This window comes from Xiphophorus hellerii, chromosome 18 (assembly GCF_003331165.1).
Source record: "Xiphophorus hellerii strain 12219 chromosome 18, Xiphophorus_hellerii-4.1, whole genome shotgun sequence".
Lineage (NCBI taxonomy): Eukaryota > Metazoa > Chordata > Actinopteri > Cyprinodontiformes > Poeciliidae > Xiphophorus > Xiphophorus hellerii.
Window position 1 is genome coordinate 17748199 of NC_045689.1, and position 16424 is coordinate 17764622.

At 38.4% G+C, this 16424-nt stretch overlaps 1 protein-coding gene across 12 annotated transcripts in view; it reads left to right on the forward strand.

The window, feature by feature from the left end:
- Positions 1-6944: 6944 nt before the first annotated feature.
- The window catches only part of mecom (MDS1 and EVI1 complex locus), a 161482-nt gene continuing 152002 nt past the window's right edge, over positions 6945-16424 (forward strand). For all 12 annotated transcript variants that reach the window (XM_032545733.1, XM_032545739.1, XM_032545734.1 and 9 more), the window contains exon 1: positions 6945-7061. In XM_032545733.1, coding sequence (XP_032401624.1) covers positions 7025-7061 — 37 coding nt within the window. In that variant the 5' untranslated portion in view covers positions 6945-7024. The remainder of the gene's footprint in view (positions 7062-16424) is intronic.

The window sequence follows — 16424 nt, forward strand, 5'->3', positions numbered from 1 at the left end:
CCTTCTTAAAGTTGTAACAATTTTTATACAAAAAAATGTTTTACATATTTGTTGAAAATGTCAGTGTGCCATGACAGTATGAGACAGATAATCTGTGAAAGAATTGAGCTCCTTCGTTAGCATGTTGAGCAGTGAGCACATAGGATGATTGACAACGCTAAGGCCATTCTAATGGCTCTGATTGGTTGTTTTTGGTTGACAGTGGTGCATTTCTGCAGACGGCAATAGTATCTCAGGGAAGAGGTGGAGGAAACTGCTGTTCTCACAGATTATCTTTCTCATACTGTTACGACATGGTAAGAGTTTTTACAAATATGTAAAAAACATTTTTTTATAAAAGTTACATTTTGTAGTTTTAACTGTTTGCAATGTTTTGCTAAATTATGTCACGATTTGGTGGTGCGGTGTAGGGTGAGAGGTGGTGAGGCAGACGCTGTAGACCCAGGTAAGATGAATAAATGATTTTAATAAAGCAACCACAGTCCAATCAACGGGCAGCACGGCCGAGCAGAAGCCCGGGCTCGACGCCGGTAGCAACCGTTAACACGAATGGACAACACGACTGACAGCACGCACATTAGACGAGGACCCGACAAAGAACAGACACACAGGTGACACTAAATACACTGGGGGTAATCAGGGAACAAGAAACACCTGGGAACTAATCAAGGGGAGAACAGGACAACACGGAGACACAGAGACACCGAAAACTCGAAATTAACACACAGAAAACACAGAACACGACAAATTATTGAATGTATTAGTATTCAGCCCTCAGGATATTAATTTGTAGAGGCACTTGAAGTTTGTCATTGCCTTATTTGTAGATTTTGAACATTAAGTTTTTGCCTATTCTTCTTCTTTGATCAGCCTGAGCAGTAATGAAAGCCCAGACTGCTTAGGTCATCTGCCTTGTTGGGTCTGGTGTCTGTCATTTCCCTCTTGACAACCCATGGACTTTCTATGGGGGTAAGGTAAGGGAACATCATGGTCATTGAACCAGCCAGCTTTTGGCACTTTTGCTAGTATGGGCAGGTGTCAAGTCTTACTGGATAATAAAAACAGAATATCCATGCAGCTTGTCAGCAGAGGGAAGAATGAAGTGCTCTAAAGTTTCCTGGTAGATGGCTAAACTGAATGTGGACTTCAGAAAACACAGTGGATCAGCATCAGCAGATCTTGTCACAGATATGGTAAAGAGGGAGCATTTTTAACATTTGGTTCAAAATAAGGTTAAAAAAAAATGTAAATCTTACCATCCTATTTATTACTTGAAGCTCTTTGTCATATATATTGTCCCTTTATCTACTGCTCCTTTCTAATTGTGTCAAAAGAATATGCAGCACAATAGCAATCCACTTCTTAAATTGATTACAAAATAAATATTATGTATTCATATTAGGTGATTAATGTAGCGGTGCAAAATCTTCCAAAGGAATGCGCTTCATTTCGTTAACCTAAACCTGGTAGATGAGTTCACACCTTTTTTTAGCCCCTCAAACGTCAACTGACCATCTGACTTTTAAATAGCTCTTGCAGCACAGTGGAGCCTTCTTTTCCAAGTTTGATATGTGTGTACACTGAGAAAATATTTGGTTGCATGTTGAACCACATGGATGCATATTGCATGTGTGGGTGCTCTCCAGATACACTCATTGTCCTAAGATATATACATTAGGTTAAGAGTCCTCCTTTAATTGCTCTCAGTCATGTGTGTGAATGTGAGAGTGTGTGTGGTTATCTATCTTGTCTTGTGCTGCCCTGTCCTGCTGAAGTGGCATCCGTCCCATGATGCACTAGTCTTCTTGCTAACTGACATCTAGAGACTGGCATCCAAAAAACAGCAGAACATGTTGTTATGAGACCACAACCAGCCTGGACAGTAAGTATCTACAGGAAATAAGTGTTAACTACTTATTTTATAGAATACACAACATTTTATTAACTTTTTAAAAGGATAGATGCATGATACCAGGTTTTAGCAAAACATGCTAATTTCCACCTGAGGTCCTTGGACAGGTTTCTGGCAATCAAATATGATTTAACAGATTATGAATTGTTGAAAAGCCAGCATAACAATTAATTATATACCTGTATAGTAATTCATTATTTACATCTCACAAAAACCAATCAAACTACAATCCTACAGACAGTTCATAGAAACATTCCTTTTCCTTCATCAATAATGAGTGCAAATCTGCTTATTTAAGTCCTGTTTTTGCCAAATGTGCAAACATTTTATAAATAGTACATGTTACAATTTCATTTGGCAAACTATTTCCATGCCTTGTCAAGCAAAAGAGAAGGAAGTTTGATTAAAAACAGTCCTGCATTTTGTGATGTTGCGTTCACCTTTGGAGGTCACTGTTGTGACGCTAGTAAATTTATCTGATCACAAAGTGACAAACCTTGTTAAAGGCGGAGCAGACATGGACATGTCTGCAGCTTAATTTTTTCTTCCTGATGGAAAACAATTTAGGCAAGTGTAACATCACTCTGATCTCAACACATCTGGGACCAAGAAAACGAAGTACATGACAATTCACAAGTCGAGTCAAATTTATTTGTATAGCACATTTGAGGCAGTTGTCTAATTAATATTTTAGGCAGACCTGTGAAGACAGTTTTACAGTAATCAATGTTACTAAAGATAAATGCATGGATGAGTGTCTCAAGATCTTGCTGGGATATTAGTCCTTTAGTCCTTTAATCCCAGAAATTTTCTTAAGGTGATAGAAGGGTTAGAAGGCCGACTTTGTAATCGTCTTTATGGTTATAGAAGCAGATGATTGCCATTTGTTCCAGATTCAGTGGTAAAAAGTAGTTTCCTCATCAAATACTACATAAAAACATATACCTTTATGTCCTGTTCCTTTATGTTCTAAGTTCTCAGCTGTCAGGAGACAGTGACATACACTTGTGTATCAGCTAGTGTCTTACTTGAGTTTCTTAAGGATCTCATTCAGTTATATTACTCTTTAATTGCCTTGCAACCGGGAACTTGACATGATCAGGCTGTCTGCTGTTACTGGAAACTGGAGTAAATAACCCTGTTCGACTGTCCCATCGATTACTTGTCAAAGGCCTTTGTTGACGTTCCTGCAGGATGAGAAGAACCTCTCATCAAGCAGTCCTCAGAGATAAATATATCCAAAGCCAACACGAGCACTGTCAATACTACTTCCACAAATTGTCTCTGGAGTGTATCGTAATCTGTCTTTCATAGTGGGCACAGCCGTAACTGCAGTTTACATCTTCAAAGAGGCCCAGCCTGGTAACCCTGGTAACCACTGATTGTTAGTCTATTTGTATCTGTTGTGTTTCTGTAGTAATTTGACTTATCTAAAGTATTACTGTTGCATTACCAGCTGTTACATACAAAGGCTGTTCTTCACCTACAACACTGCTGATAGACATCCACAAGAGGGCAGTATAACATAAAGAATTCTCACTGACGTTCAGTGTTTTATTACAGTTTTTGACTCTTGCGTCTAATCGCTAGAGTGACGCAAAATAAGAAGAAATGAATAGACTGTGTACATATAGACCATATTTGTATAATGGTCTATATGTACCATAATGGTTTTCAGAATTTGTCTTTTTATTCTTCTTAAACAAATTGAATTACGCATTACATTAAATATTTTAGGTTTTCTGTTGTAAAGATAAATTAATGTTTTTATTCTAGTTACTGCTCAAGATTTAAACACAATGTTCTTTTAAAGCAAACAACCAAAGTCAGCGTGTTTCTTTTTTTATATGTTACTCAGTTTTTTGTCCACAATGTTCATTAAATATATGCATTTACCTTGCAAATATATATATAGTGTATAAATACTACCTATACGCTATATTTTTATATAGCGTAAAATTTTTATATAGCGAATATTCACCTATATTCAATCTTCTGATTTTATTGGCTTTCCTGTCGTTTATTAGTTTCAGGAAGAAAAAGAACTAAGTGCATAACAACTAGCTTGTTTAATTTATTTGGCTCATCTTTTTGGGGGGGATTACTAACTGTCTTTACCTTTACCTTGCATGAACTGAGTAGCCCATGCATTAACGTTTGTGGCGGAGAACTGGACCATTAATGACTGCAAACTGCCGCTTCTGATTGAACGGATTATTCTCCACAGAGGGGCAGCACGCATTAGACCAATAGATCCCTGCGGTATTTCTTTTACACCCACAGAAGTAAAGGAGTTAGAAGAGAAAATTAGAAGTGATTAATAGAAATTTTTTTAACAGTTTTAAAAACAAAACCACTGTCAAAAGGTATAACCAAGAAAAAAAATATTATGGCTGAACCACCAATATGGCTTATTTGTGTGTCTTTTGAATATTTGATTTTTGCTTCCAGGAAAAGATTGGATAAAGCGGTGATAAATATCCCTGTTGATCATTTGATTGATTACCTCACCCAAAGGTCACGCAGGCCCGGGTAATTTCCTTGCGCCCGAGGCTCCCTTTTCACTTTTAGTCTTTCTCTGCAGCTCTCGCAGCGCAGGTCATGTTATTTTTTTTAACCCCTTCACAACTGAAGAATCTACAGGAAACAGATATCTGCTAACATACCAGTCGTTCTTTGAAACTTGCTAGACGGGTTTGTTTCGTTTATTATTATTATTATTATTATTATTATTATTATTATTATTATTATTATTATTATTATTATTATTAGACATTTCCAAACATGGGGAACTCACAACTCCAATTAATTTCCAATAATTGCAACCCACACGCAGGGCCCACGCACACGCACTCCGCTCCGCTCCACCGCCTTATCCTAATAAAACATTTATCTGGGGAAAGGGAAAAAGCAAAAAAAAAAAAAAAAAAAAGAGGGAAAGAGAGGAGTGAGTTATTGTGGTGAATGAAAACTGTTTCTATTCAGACTAATTGAGCGCTCTACAGTTAAACCCCCTCCCCCATTTTCCCCTGCGCTTGGTGGGAGTTTGTGTTTGTGTGCGCGCGGTGCGCCACCTTTTCAGACCCATCATTAATATTATTACAGCAGAGGTGCAACAGCATATAAAGTCCCAGTTTACTCGAGCTGCAAATAAGATAAAGACATTTCGGGAGAGAGCTCTATAGTTTATTTATTTATTTATTTATTTATTTTATTAAGAAGACAGAATAACTTGCAAAAAATCATTTTGCACGTTTCATATTCGGATCTTTTTTTTCCTAATGCAGTTGACTTCTTTTTTTCTGCTCAGATAAGAAAGTCAGCTATAAAATGGAAGCAGAGGGTGCAGACACTATCTGAGGTGGAACTGGCGGTGAAATTTTTTTTTATGGCAGTCCAGAGGCGCCAACAAGGGGTTTCAGGAATCTGAAGGTGCAATAGCCAGCCCTTTGCTGAAATATGCTGCCCAGAGCTTCTGCCCCACTTGGCCAGCCAGTTTCTTTATCATCCATAACCTTTTATTGATATGAATCTAAAACGTGGTAGGACACACTTAAACAGTTATTTGTTGATTTGTGTTTTTGTCGCCATCACATAATGCCCATCATTCTCCCAACAACCTAATAAATATCCTTAACATCTTTTAAAGCTTCAGGTTCCCACGATGTGTGTCCCCCACCTGGCCACCCCTTTTGGAAACTTTCTGTCTCTGTTTCAGCTCTCGTGGGGGCTGAGCAGTTCGCGTTTGCACTGTCAGCAGCATCTCCAGCTGATGTCATTAATTGCCAATTACTTTAATTACATCCCGTCGATGCGTCTAGGCAGCCATGCCACACCTTTAAGAGATAATGATTTAGCTGTATTTTAATAGGCTGAGGCAAACTCGTTAAAGAAGGCCGAGGCGGTAACAAAAAGGGCACATTGTATGGTGTCTGCATCTTATGAGTCTATGATGTATGAACTGCGGTTCACTGTGATTTCAGTGGCTGTGCCGATTATGAGTGAGATAATTTCTTATTTAAAAAAAAATATATAATAATAATCATTATTATTATTATATGTATATAATGAAAAAGGAACAAAACCGACCGAAACAAATCTCATTAAAAAAAAAAGAAAGATTTCCTCTCTTAATGGATCTGCCCCCTTTTCAGGTCAGATCACGTAAAAACACTTTTTTTGAGCTCTGCGGCAATTAGCAAGTGATGGAATATACACACAAGCCGATACGTCTCAAATGGCCAATAATACTAAAAGAACTTAACATATTAATAATTGTCTGAGCAAAGAGAGAATGTAGAGGGAGGAAAACGAGGAAGAAAAAGAAAAAAAGAAGAGAACTCTCATATTTAAAAACATGGATGGAAAGTTTTCATTCATTTCCTGTGCTTCAGAGATTACAACGCAATTAAAACATGTGGAACCTTTTAATGGCTTTGACTGCGCATCTGTCATTTTTAAGACAACGTTGATTAATGTGACTTCATTTGAAGAGAAAAGGTGGGCTAGATTGTATCTTAGATCTTAGAGTCTGCAAAAACAGGAAAAAAAATACCTGTCTTCATTCTGAGAACCTTTTATTAAGACACTAAAATTGCGTCTGTAATATTAACTTATTACATCCGTAATATTAGTTTTAAAAAGTGTTGTTAAAGATATTTTCATCATTGAAACATTTCTCTTTTTTTTTAAAGTTGATGTAGGTTAATTTAAAGTTCGATGTGCAGAAGAACCAGGATCTATATTTATTTATTTTCAGCTCGTCCCGCTCACTCTCATCTTAAGAAATAAGCACGGAACGAGATGTCCTCGAATCTTTCCCCACACATCTTCACCCGATCCGTCCAATATCAAAGTAATAAATCGTCTCAAACTTTTCTCTTTTTTTTTTTCTTTTTTTTTTTTTTTCTGGCACATGCTGCCCGGCAGATTCCGCGCTGTGCGCATGTGCGAAGGTGTCCAGACTGACAATGCCGGAGAGATAGTGCGTTTGGACCAAGAAACCCAGAGAAAAAGGGGACAGAGAAAAATCAAAAAAGAAGGAGGACAAAAAAGAAAAAAAAAGATTCAAGAAAGCATCCAAACAAAACCCACGCCGCAGAGACTGGCACCATGAGGTCCAAAGGCAGGGCGCGGAAACTGGCCACGAGTAGGTGCAACATCCCTTTCTCCTTTTTTTTCCTTCTCAAAAATGCCATTTTATATACCTATAGGTTGTCGCTGTTATCAGTTCATACTTTCTGTAATGTCTTCATCTCCAAACAAAAGCGCGTAATCCTGTCTTCCTCCCGGTAGGAAAGAACACATCACGATGTGGTTGTGAAGTGAAATAATAATAATAAAAAAAGAAGTCAGAGCGACTGTAGAGGAAGAGCAAAAAGTTAAAAAGTTGAAGGAGCGACGAGAGAACTTTCTGCCAGGCGTCCGCTCCGCTTTTAGCGCTTCTGCTTGCATGTAGTGGGCGCTGTAGCGTAGAGTTGAAAAGTCCCGTGTCCTGAGCATCGGCGCTTATTGCATCTGCTGCGCTGCTGCTGCTGCTGCGCTGCTGCTGCGCACCTCTGTTTCTGCCTGAGGAAAGTTTTGGGGAAAAGGAAGTTAATGGGGAGAAATAAGGAGAAGATAATATTTCGAGGGTGAAGATCAAAGCAAGTTTATTTCGACTTGAAACAATGAACGTTAAGAGTTCGCGTGATCTTGAAAATGACCTAACTCAGTTTTTATTTCTCCATGCACAGCTCCGGAACTTACAGACTTCAATTTGCATGTAATCTCGTTATTGCAGTTTATTATTATTATTATTATTTTTATTTTTATTATTATTATTTTTGCAGAAAAGAAATATTTCGGGTAAATTAAAGCTTGGCATGTTTATTGAAAAATGATAAAAGTTGCATATTTCGGATTAAAATCGATTTGAGAACTTACAACCAATTAGCTATGTGAGGAGAAGAACTGTGCGTCTGCGGAGGCATTGATTTGCGGCAAGAAATTATGGCGCATGCTTTATTCCAGTCTGACGTTTTCTTAATCAGATTTTTCAGTTTGATTCATGGCGGGTGTGGCATTGTTGCTTTCTTGTTGTGTCTTTAATTGCTACCCTCCGAGCTCTCCATCAGGGAATCTTTTATTATTATTATTATTTCAGGTTGATCTGCCCCTGTCTTTATTTAACTCCGAAAAATACATCCTCAGTTGGAGTTTGTCTTCCAGACTTTCTGTACAAACCTAATGCAGTTGACTGACCCTGACAACTTTTCAACCACGCCAGGTGACGTTTTCATTTAGACGTCTATTCATATATCACATTTCAACCACAATTTAAAGTTGTTAACATCTTTTTTTTTTTATGTCCTTTCCACAAGATGTTGCTCGGGGCAAGACAAGTTGTAACATGCACCACGTGAACGTTTGATTAAACGTTTAATATTGAAAAATACGTTTTCCCTCTAAACAACACAAGCATTTAGATGACTCCGACTTACACATTTTATTTTTGTTTTAAATGTTAACATTTTACTTTAACCACAACATTTATCCTGCTCTTGTTGAAAGCAGATTTCTATTTGATTTTTACTTTCAAATGATCAATAGAAGCAGAGGTCAGAAAGTGGTTAGAATTCCTTCATCCCTTCATCTAATGCAGGGTGCCCAGAAAAAAGGTGATAAATTGTCAATTAATTAAATAAATACAGAACACATCAGGCACATTAACAGGGGCCTAAGTAGAGTGGGGGCGGAGGGGAACTTAAAATTCGTTTGCTGATTTTTTGGATGTAGAAATGCATCGATTTTTTATATTATTCTTGTAGAGACGAATAAGTATAACGATTATGGTTTTGCAAAGAAAGAGAAAGAGTTCTGCTGGTATGTTTTAGAAGAGGGACAGTACGAAGCGGGCCCACCCTGGCCCTCAGCCAGCTCTGCACAGTGTCAGCGGTGAATATTTAAATTCCCAGAACCCTCACAAGGGGCTCTGCTGGTAAATGCGTTCAGTGAGTGCCTCCCCTCCTGTATAGAAAAGTCGTGTGATTAGGCAAAAAAGAAGAAGAAGAAGAAAAAAAAACTAGAGGGGTGTAATAGAGAAGGTGATGGAGAGGTGGTAAACGTAAGCGTGATAGATGGAGGCTGTCTGATTAGTCCGCGTGTCCAGATGTGATGCGGTGCGCCACAGAAAAACTTCCCACTGTATGTAATGCCAAGGCGAACAGGGCCGCACCCCGCGGTGAAGAGGGAGGAAGAGGAGGAGGGGGGGAGGAGGAGGGTGGTCTAAAGTGACTCCTCCTGGGCCTAATTAAAACTCAGCACATTTGTGTCTCAGAAATATCACCGTTTTTTTTATTGTCCAAATAAAATACGGTTACAATTATTAACTATTACAGCTCATTTTTAAGAAACTCTCCATTAACCTAATAAGAAAACTTAAGAAGCAGATGCAGCGGTTGTTTCCCATCCGCTTCAATCATCGTCACTCAGTTATACAAATATCTCCGGAATTTTGTCTTCTTGTCCATTTCTTATCTTAACAGCTGACATCTCTGATTGGCAGAGAAAAGGCGCGTCTATGCGAGTGAGAGCGTGTGTCGCGTCCGTCAGCGCGTCAACCTCTCTAATGGATTGTTCAATGGGCCATGCATCTCGCGTTTGTTTGGCGGAGCTCATTAAAACGCTTAATAGATCGGACCATTTGAAAGGTGAGAGGAGCGGCCCGGCGCGATGAAAGTGAAATAGAGAGCTCATTAAAGGGCGCTTGCTGTCCCGGAGCAGCGCTCTCTGTCCCTGTTTCGTGCCAAAGCTGCGTTAATACGAATGCCTTATATGTCCTTCAGGAATAATCGGGGTTTGATCTTGTTTTTTTTGTTTGTTTTTTTTCTAAAAGCATAAAATAGTTTTTCTTTTAATTTTTTGTTGTTGTTTGTTTGATTCTTCCAATTGACATATCAGTGTTTGCATCGGTTTGTAAGTTTTTTTTTCTTTTTAAATTACTTTAATTGTAACAAATTTGGTTACACTGCGCGCATTACAGCTTTTGACCAGATTAATACAACGTCAGTAAATATACATGATGAAACTGCAATAACACGGGGCAAAGACTTTTTCTGTTGCTTGAGTTTAGGAGGCACCTTTGAGGTAATGGCTGGTGCTGTTTTTTTTATTTAGAGGTCTAATTTGATCAGTTATCTGTTTTGTTGCTGTTGTTGTTGTTTGCTTTACTCATAAAAAAGAAAAGACAGAAGAAATGTAAGGAATTACAAAAATCCTGCCCATTTATGTGTTAACCTTTATAATTTTTCATCAAATAAAAATGAACCAAATGTCATGCTCTTGGTTGCTTTTCAGATAGGACGTGGTAATGTTCTTAGTTTTAATGCATTTGATTAACAGGAAATAGATTTTCTTGTATTTCACCTGCCGATCACTGATCAGAGAGAAAATTGACTGGCTCCATTGTCTGTCTCTAGTTGCAATGTCAACAACAATGAAGCAAAATAAAATGTTTTTTTAAATTGACTTTGACTATGCATTTAAAAAAAATTCAAAAGTGTGACTTGGAAAAAAAAAAAGACTTTATAAAATGAAAGGTTGTTGAAGTTTTTCACCAACCCAAAGCTCAAAATTCAATATGGCTTCCTGGCATTTTTTATTTACATAGATACAGTAATGATTTGTACTCACTGAATGTTCACACATAATACTTTACAATATCCTGTAGTAAATGGTGCTACAGTATTTTATATTAGCTTCAGCAGGTAGACAAGCCACTAAACATATAAGCTGTCAAATCCTGTTGTTGTTTTTTTGACTTGGAAGTGGATCAGGTTAGGCAGGGTTTGACGTAATTCCATGTCAGAGATTTGATTTCAATTTTAAAATGGAAAGCATCCACTGCTGTCCCATTTTTCTTAGCCATTTTATTTTTCTTGCAAATAAATAATATCAAAATCTCTACTGAGTACCACTAAAGGCAGCACAGGTATCACATGTGGTGTTCATACCACAGTTTAATAAACATGTTTTAAGACTGTCAAACCCTTCTCCATGCATGTCAATGTGTTTAAAGGTATGTACATACACATATCTGGAAAGAGTCTTTATGGTATGCATTTAATTAGTTCTTTATGGGCTTGTGCACAGTGTTGCAGCAGCAGTTTTGACGGTCAGTTGTTGTGAGACCCAGGACTTTTTAATCTATCAACAATGTATGAAAATGGCTCTTTTGGAAGGTCTCTGATGTTAATGAGTCGTCCAGGAATCAGGCTTCAGGCTATAAACAGAGAGCTGATGAGGTTAGTGGTTTGTTTGGGCGCTGTTGTCACCCATTTGAAGGATGGCCTCTGTCCTGAGCCACAAGGGAGCGTCATAGATCCCTCCCGGGGGATTCTTCCCCGTCTTTACTCCCCCTTTTCCAAAATGCAGTTCCGTCTCTACAAGATCATTTTGTACTGGGGGAATTTCATAATTCATAAAATGCAATGTTTGGATATTGGTGATGATGTGTATTTGTGTTGGGAGGGTGGTGATGATGCTCTGACCCAGACAGGCCAGTGTGGGAACACTAAGGGCTGGATGCAGGGAGAGTGGTGGGGGTGTAGTTGTGCTGCAACATGTCAAGCCTGGGAACCAGTGTGTGTTTACAGCAGGGAAACTGTACCAATACAGAACAATGAGCGAGCCTTACCCCTTCTAAATAATAAAAAAGCAATTCTGCTTTCTTCTCCCCCCCCTAAAGGTCACAGAGTTAGAGATAGAGAGTCAACACAAAAGCCTCCAGTCTGTCGGCAGTCTGGTCTGGCAGAGCGCGGTGCCAAGGCTGAGGTCATTATCAACAGAGCCGTCCCAGGCTAAACATATTTTTATAGATTGTGTGTGTGTTTTCTTGAAACTGTGTGCTTATTCTGTTGTAGTATCTACATGCAAGTTTTAATGCACATCTAAACAAAAAGCACTATTCCGACTGAACCGTCAAACTGTAAAATGTGAGACGTGCCAGCGCTTTCCCATCACAAATTGGTGCATGATTCATGGCAGATTGCTGAGTTTAAAAAAGTTTCCATCAAAGTGATTTGTGTGTCGTTATGATGTCTGAGGAGATATAACGTCAGCAGATTGCTGATGGCGCACTTCACCATCAGCAGAGATTGCTACAGTAGCATTGTGAAGTTAGCACTCCTCTGGCATGCTGTGAGGAGCCTGTACCTCTGTTAGCTAATTAAAGGTTCTCAATCATTTTATGTGCAGCAATCAATTACCTGGAGAAGGTGGTAGAAACAGGGCCCAGCACTCTGGCCTCATGTCTCACATCAGCTAACAAGCATCAGTTACTTTATTACTTTGTTGAGGGCCTTTATGGGAAGGAAAGCAAAACAAGATTTGAAATTATTTTTTATAGTTTGCTGAACTTTGATATTAATCGCAGTTGCAGCCATAATGTTAGTTTTACATGATAAGTGAAAAAAAATGTAGCATGACCAGCTTACGGTGCCATGAAAAAGTATTTGGCGCCTTATATATTTCTTCTATTTTTTGCTTTTTTTTTTTGAAGATTTGAAGATCAGGCAAAGAGAAAACGATGAAAAGATATATTAAAAGTTAAAGCTTTTTTGTGTCACGTTGTGTATAGATAGAAAGTGGACCAAAGTGCAAACCAGAGTGTTGATGGATATGATGAATTAATGTTTAATTAAAATCCAGAAAACCTCTTACATATGTTAGGACGAACACATAGGAAGCAAAGGAACACAGAGACCAAGTAACAAGTAATGAAGTATAACGGACATAACCAGCAAGTGAGAGAGAGTTAGAGAAAGAGAGAGAGACAGAGAGGCACAAAGGAGAGAGGAAGATTAAACACAAGCAGGGGAACTAGGTCTTCGAATTTTATGAAAAAACGACTAAGCATGGGGAAAGAAATAAACATAATTTAACTAGAACAACCAAGAACAGACTGGACTGAAGTAAAACAGAAACAAAGCTGATCTAATCAAATTAAGAATAACTAAGGAAAACAGATAAACCAAACTACAAACCCAGAAAAACCCTAACAGCCCTACACAATGTGAAGAAGGCCAAAAGGTCTCACAAACCAACAAATCATGTCCTGATCTCAAGAAATTTAAGAACAGATAAAAGTCTGTCACATCTTTCAGTCTGGAAATGGTTACAAACTCATTTCTGAGGCTTGGTGTCTCCAGCAAACCACAGTGAGAGTTAATACCAAATCACGAAAACAACATGGAACATTGGCGAAACTTTCCAGGAGCGTCAAGCCTATTACAATTTCTCCAAGAGAATATCAACGACTTGTAATTCACAAAGTCACAAAGTATCCAGAATAAAATCTAAAGCTTTTATTAGATTTTTATCTTTTATTAGACAATTCAACAACAAAGAAAGAGAATAGTCCAAATGACATGCATATGAGACCAAAACTGCTGCTGAGTGTAAAGAATGCAAAGGCAAGTTTCATATTTACTTAAGATTAACCTTAAAACTTCTAGGAAAATATTCTTTGGAGTGAAGACACAAAATAAATCTTTTAGAACTTTTTGGATGATCTGGGTGTTCAGAAAAAGTACATAGTCAGACATGATGGTGGTAGGTGGCAATATGTGGTTGCTCTATTGCTTTGGGACCTGGACAACTTGCTTTAATTGGTGGAACAATGCCCTTCTATAAAAACCATAAAGAAAAATTCATTAAGACAATGAGAGAAAGCAAACCACCATGTGGCACACACACACACGCACACCCCTCACCCCCCAACACGCCCCCACACACCACGACACACGCACATACACACACAAAAAACCCCAAACAAAAACAAAAGGAACATTTTCGAAAGGCCTAGTCAAAGTCTGGTCTTTCTGTGGCATGACTTCAAACAGAACGTTAAAATTCAAAAATAAGCCAAAATGACTAGATTAAAATAATTTTATAACGAATAGTTGACCAAAGCCCCTCCACAGAGACATAAAAGTCTTGATTATCACAAATGTTTAATGGCAGTCTGTGTCTTCCAAGCATAGCACAACCAGCTATCAGGTTTATGGAGTAGTTAGTTTTTCTTAATGCAGCAGGTTAGTTTGGAAAGTTAAAATTAATTAAAAATGCTTTGTGCATTTACTCAGGCTTTGCTTGATATGGAAATGAATCTGATCACTTGAAACATTTAAGTGTGACAAATGAGAAGAAACAGAATGGACATGTAAGCAAGCAAATACCTTTTCACAACCTCAAACCTTTTCCTGTAGTTTTGTGTTTTCCTAGTCCTTGACTTTGTTTATTCTTTATTTGCCATTAATTACAGTTCAATTAATGGCTTTATTGAACTGTAAATAGGCAGGATACCGGGTGAAGAGAGAGGAGGAAGACATGCAGCAAATGGCCCGAGGCTGGTAATCAAACCCAGAACGACTGCGTCGCTGACTGTAGCTCCTGCACATCGTGCGTTTGCGCTACCAGCTGAGCCACCCAGAGCCACCTTGGCCTCTTCTTTATGTGAAAACTGATTTGTGTTTACCTTATTCCAGCAGAGCATGCTTTATTGATTCTTCTGCGCATTTTGGAAGTGATCAGTGTTCTTTAAGAGTTGTAGGAACAACTTTATGCCTACAGATGGGATTAAATGGAATTCCTTGCTTGTGAACACATTTTGATGGTTGTCCTGGAGGGCTGATGGGGAAAACAGTGCTTATACACCAGAGGGAGAGCATAGCTATAAACAGGAATTACCCAACAATCGTTTTGTGAATGTGGTGATAACAGCGTGTTCCAGCACCGCTTGGGGATCTCCCTGGGTGGAGCTGGTTGGACCAATGAAAGGAGGTAATGAGAGGGTCATCATTTTAGATTATTAGTAAGGAACAAACAAGCTCACACAGGGAAACTAGAAGTGGGATAATGTTTTCATGTATGTGTTTGAAGGTCATGCTTATTTGATTTCTGTTCACCCTTTTATCTTTGCTGTAACTTGCACTCCTTCCTTGTGCTCCACCCTGAGGCTCATTTACCTGATGACCTCTCACCTCTGCAGGATGGGAGTATAAAGAGGAGAGGCGATCAAAGCTGAGGTCTTCCTCACGAAGGTTGGACTGCAGAACTTTCATGTAATAATACAAGAAGAAGGTTTTTAAAGAGGACATAGCCATGAAAAATCTGGACAAGCTGAGAATGCAATATCTACCCAAGCAGAAATGCTCAAAGATCTGCAAAACAAGTAATGGTAATTTGGAAACACAATCTCCATTTCAGTAGGATTCAGGGAACCTTTTCACATCTTGTCATATTACCTTCATTGGGATTTTATGTGATAGGTCACCACAAAGTAGTGTCTGGTAAAGTGCAAAGAGAAGGATACATTGCTTTCAAAACCTTTCACAAAGAAATGTCAGAAATTTGTTTTCAGATTTTTAGCTGTAGTCAAAGCTAGAAGTCTTTTTGAATACGTTTCCACCAGCTTTACATCTCTGGAGACAGTATTTGTCATTTTTTTCAAGCTGAGCTATAGCAGATGGATAGAGTCTATCTACATCAATTGTTGTGTTTTCTATGTATTCACATTCGGTGTGAGGTCTAGATTTTGACCGAAAGGTTCTAACAGATTAATATGCTCTAAATTAAACCATTCAATTGTTGCTCTGGTGTTATGTTTAGTTACTGAAAAAAACTTGCAGAAAGGTAAATCCCCTGCTACAGTCTCAAATCTTTTGTAGCCTCTAACAGGTTTACTTCTAGGATTGCCCTCATCTAGCTTTCCTGCCCATGCTGAAGATATACTTTTCTACAACTCATTGCTGCCATCACCAGGCTGCATACCCGATATGGCTTGTTGCATTTTTCAAGCGGGACTTCATTTGGCTTTTCTGCAACACTGGCGTTCTTCCTGTTATTTCTCCATAAAGGCCACATTCCTGGAAAAGCATGACTTTTTGGACCAAAAAGTCTCCCATCAGATCTCGTCTTTTCTTCTCTGGTTAAAGTTCTTTTTACCTCATTGTTTTCCTACTATCAATGTAGGTAAATGGCCATGTCAATGTAGGCTATCAGTTGGGGGCATATTCCTTTAATTTTCTCTCAGTAGGCCACATTTGGTATGGCTTGAAGCAAAATACAAACAAGATTTTATGGATCTCTGCAACTCCTCCAAGGGTATGGACTTGTACACTGCCTCTCTGCTCTGGCCTTGTTTTGGTTGGTTTTCCTTTGCTATTACTTTTCATTTTTTGATGATGGATTGAACAGTGATCTGGGAGATGTTCAAAGCTTAAGACATGGTTTATAATTTGTCTTTCTTACTCACCTGTCTGCAGTGGTTTGTGGTGTTTGTGGTACTGTTTGTTCACTAATGTTCTCCTAAAAAAACAAACAAAACAAACGTTATTTAGTTAAAAATTTTGAAAGTCATTCTACTACTTCACAGTTATAAACTACTTTGTGTTGGTTCGCCACATAAAATCCCATTAAAATACATTGCAAATTGTGGTTGTAATGTGACAAAATACTTCTGTTTCAGGCG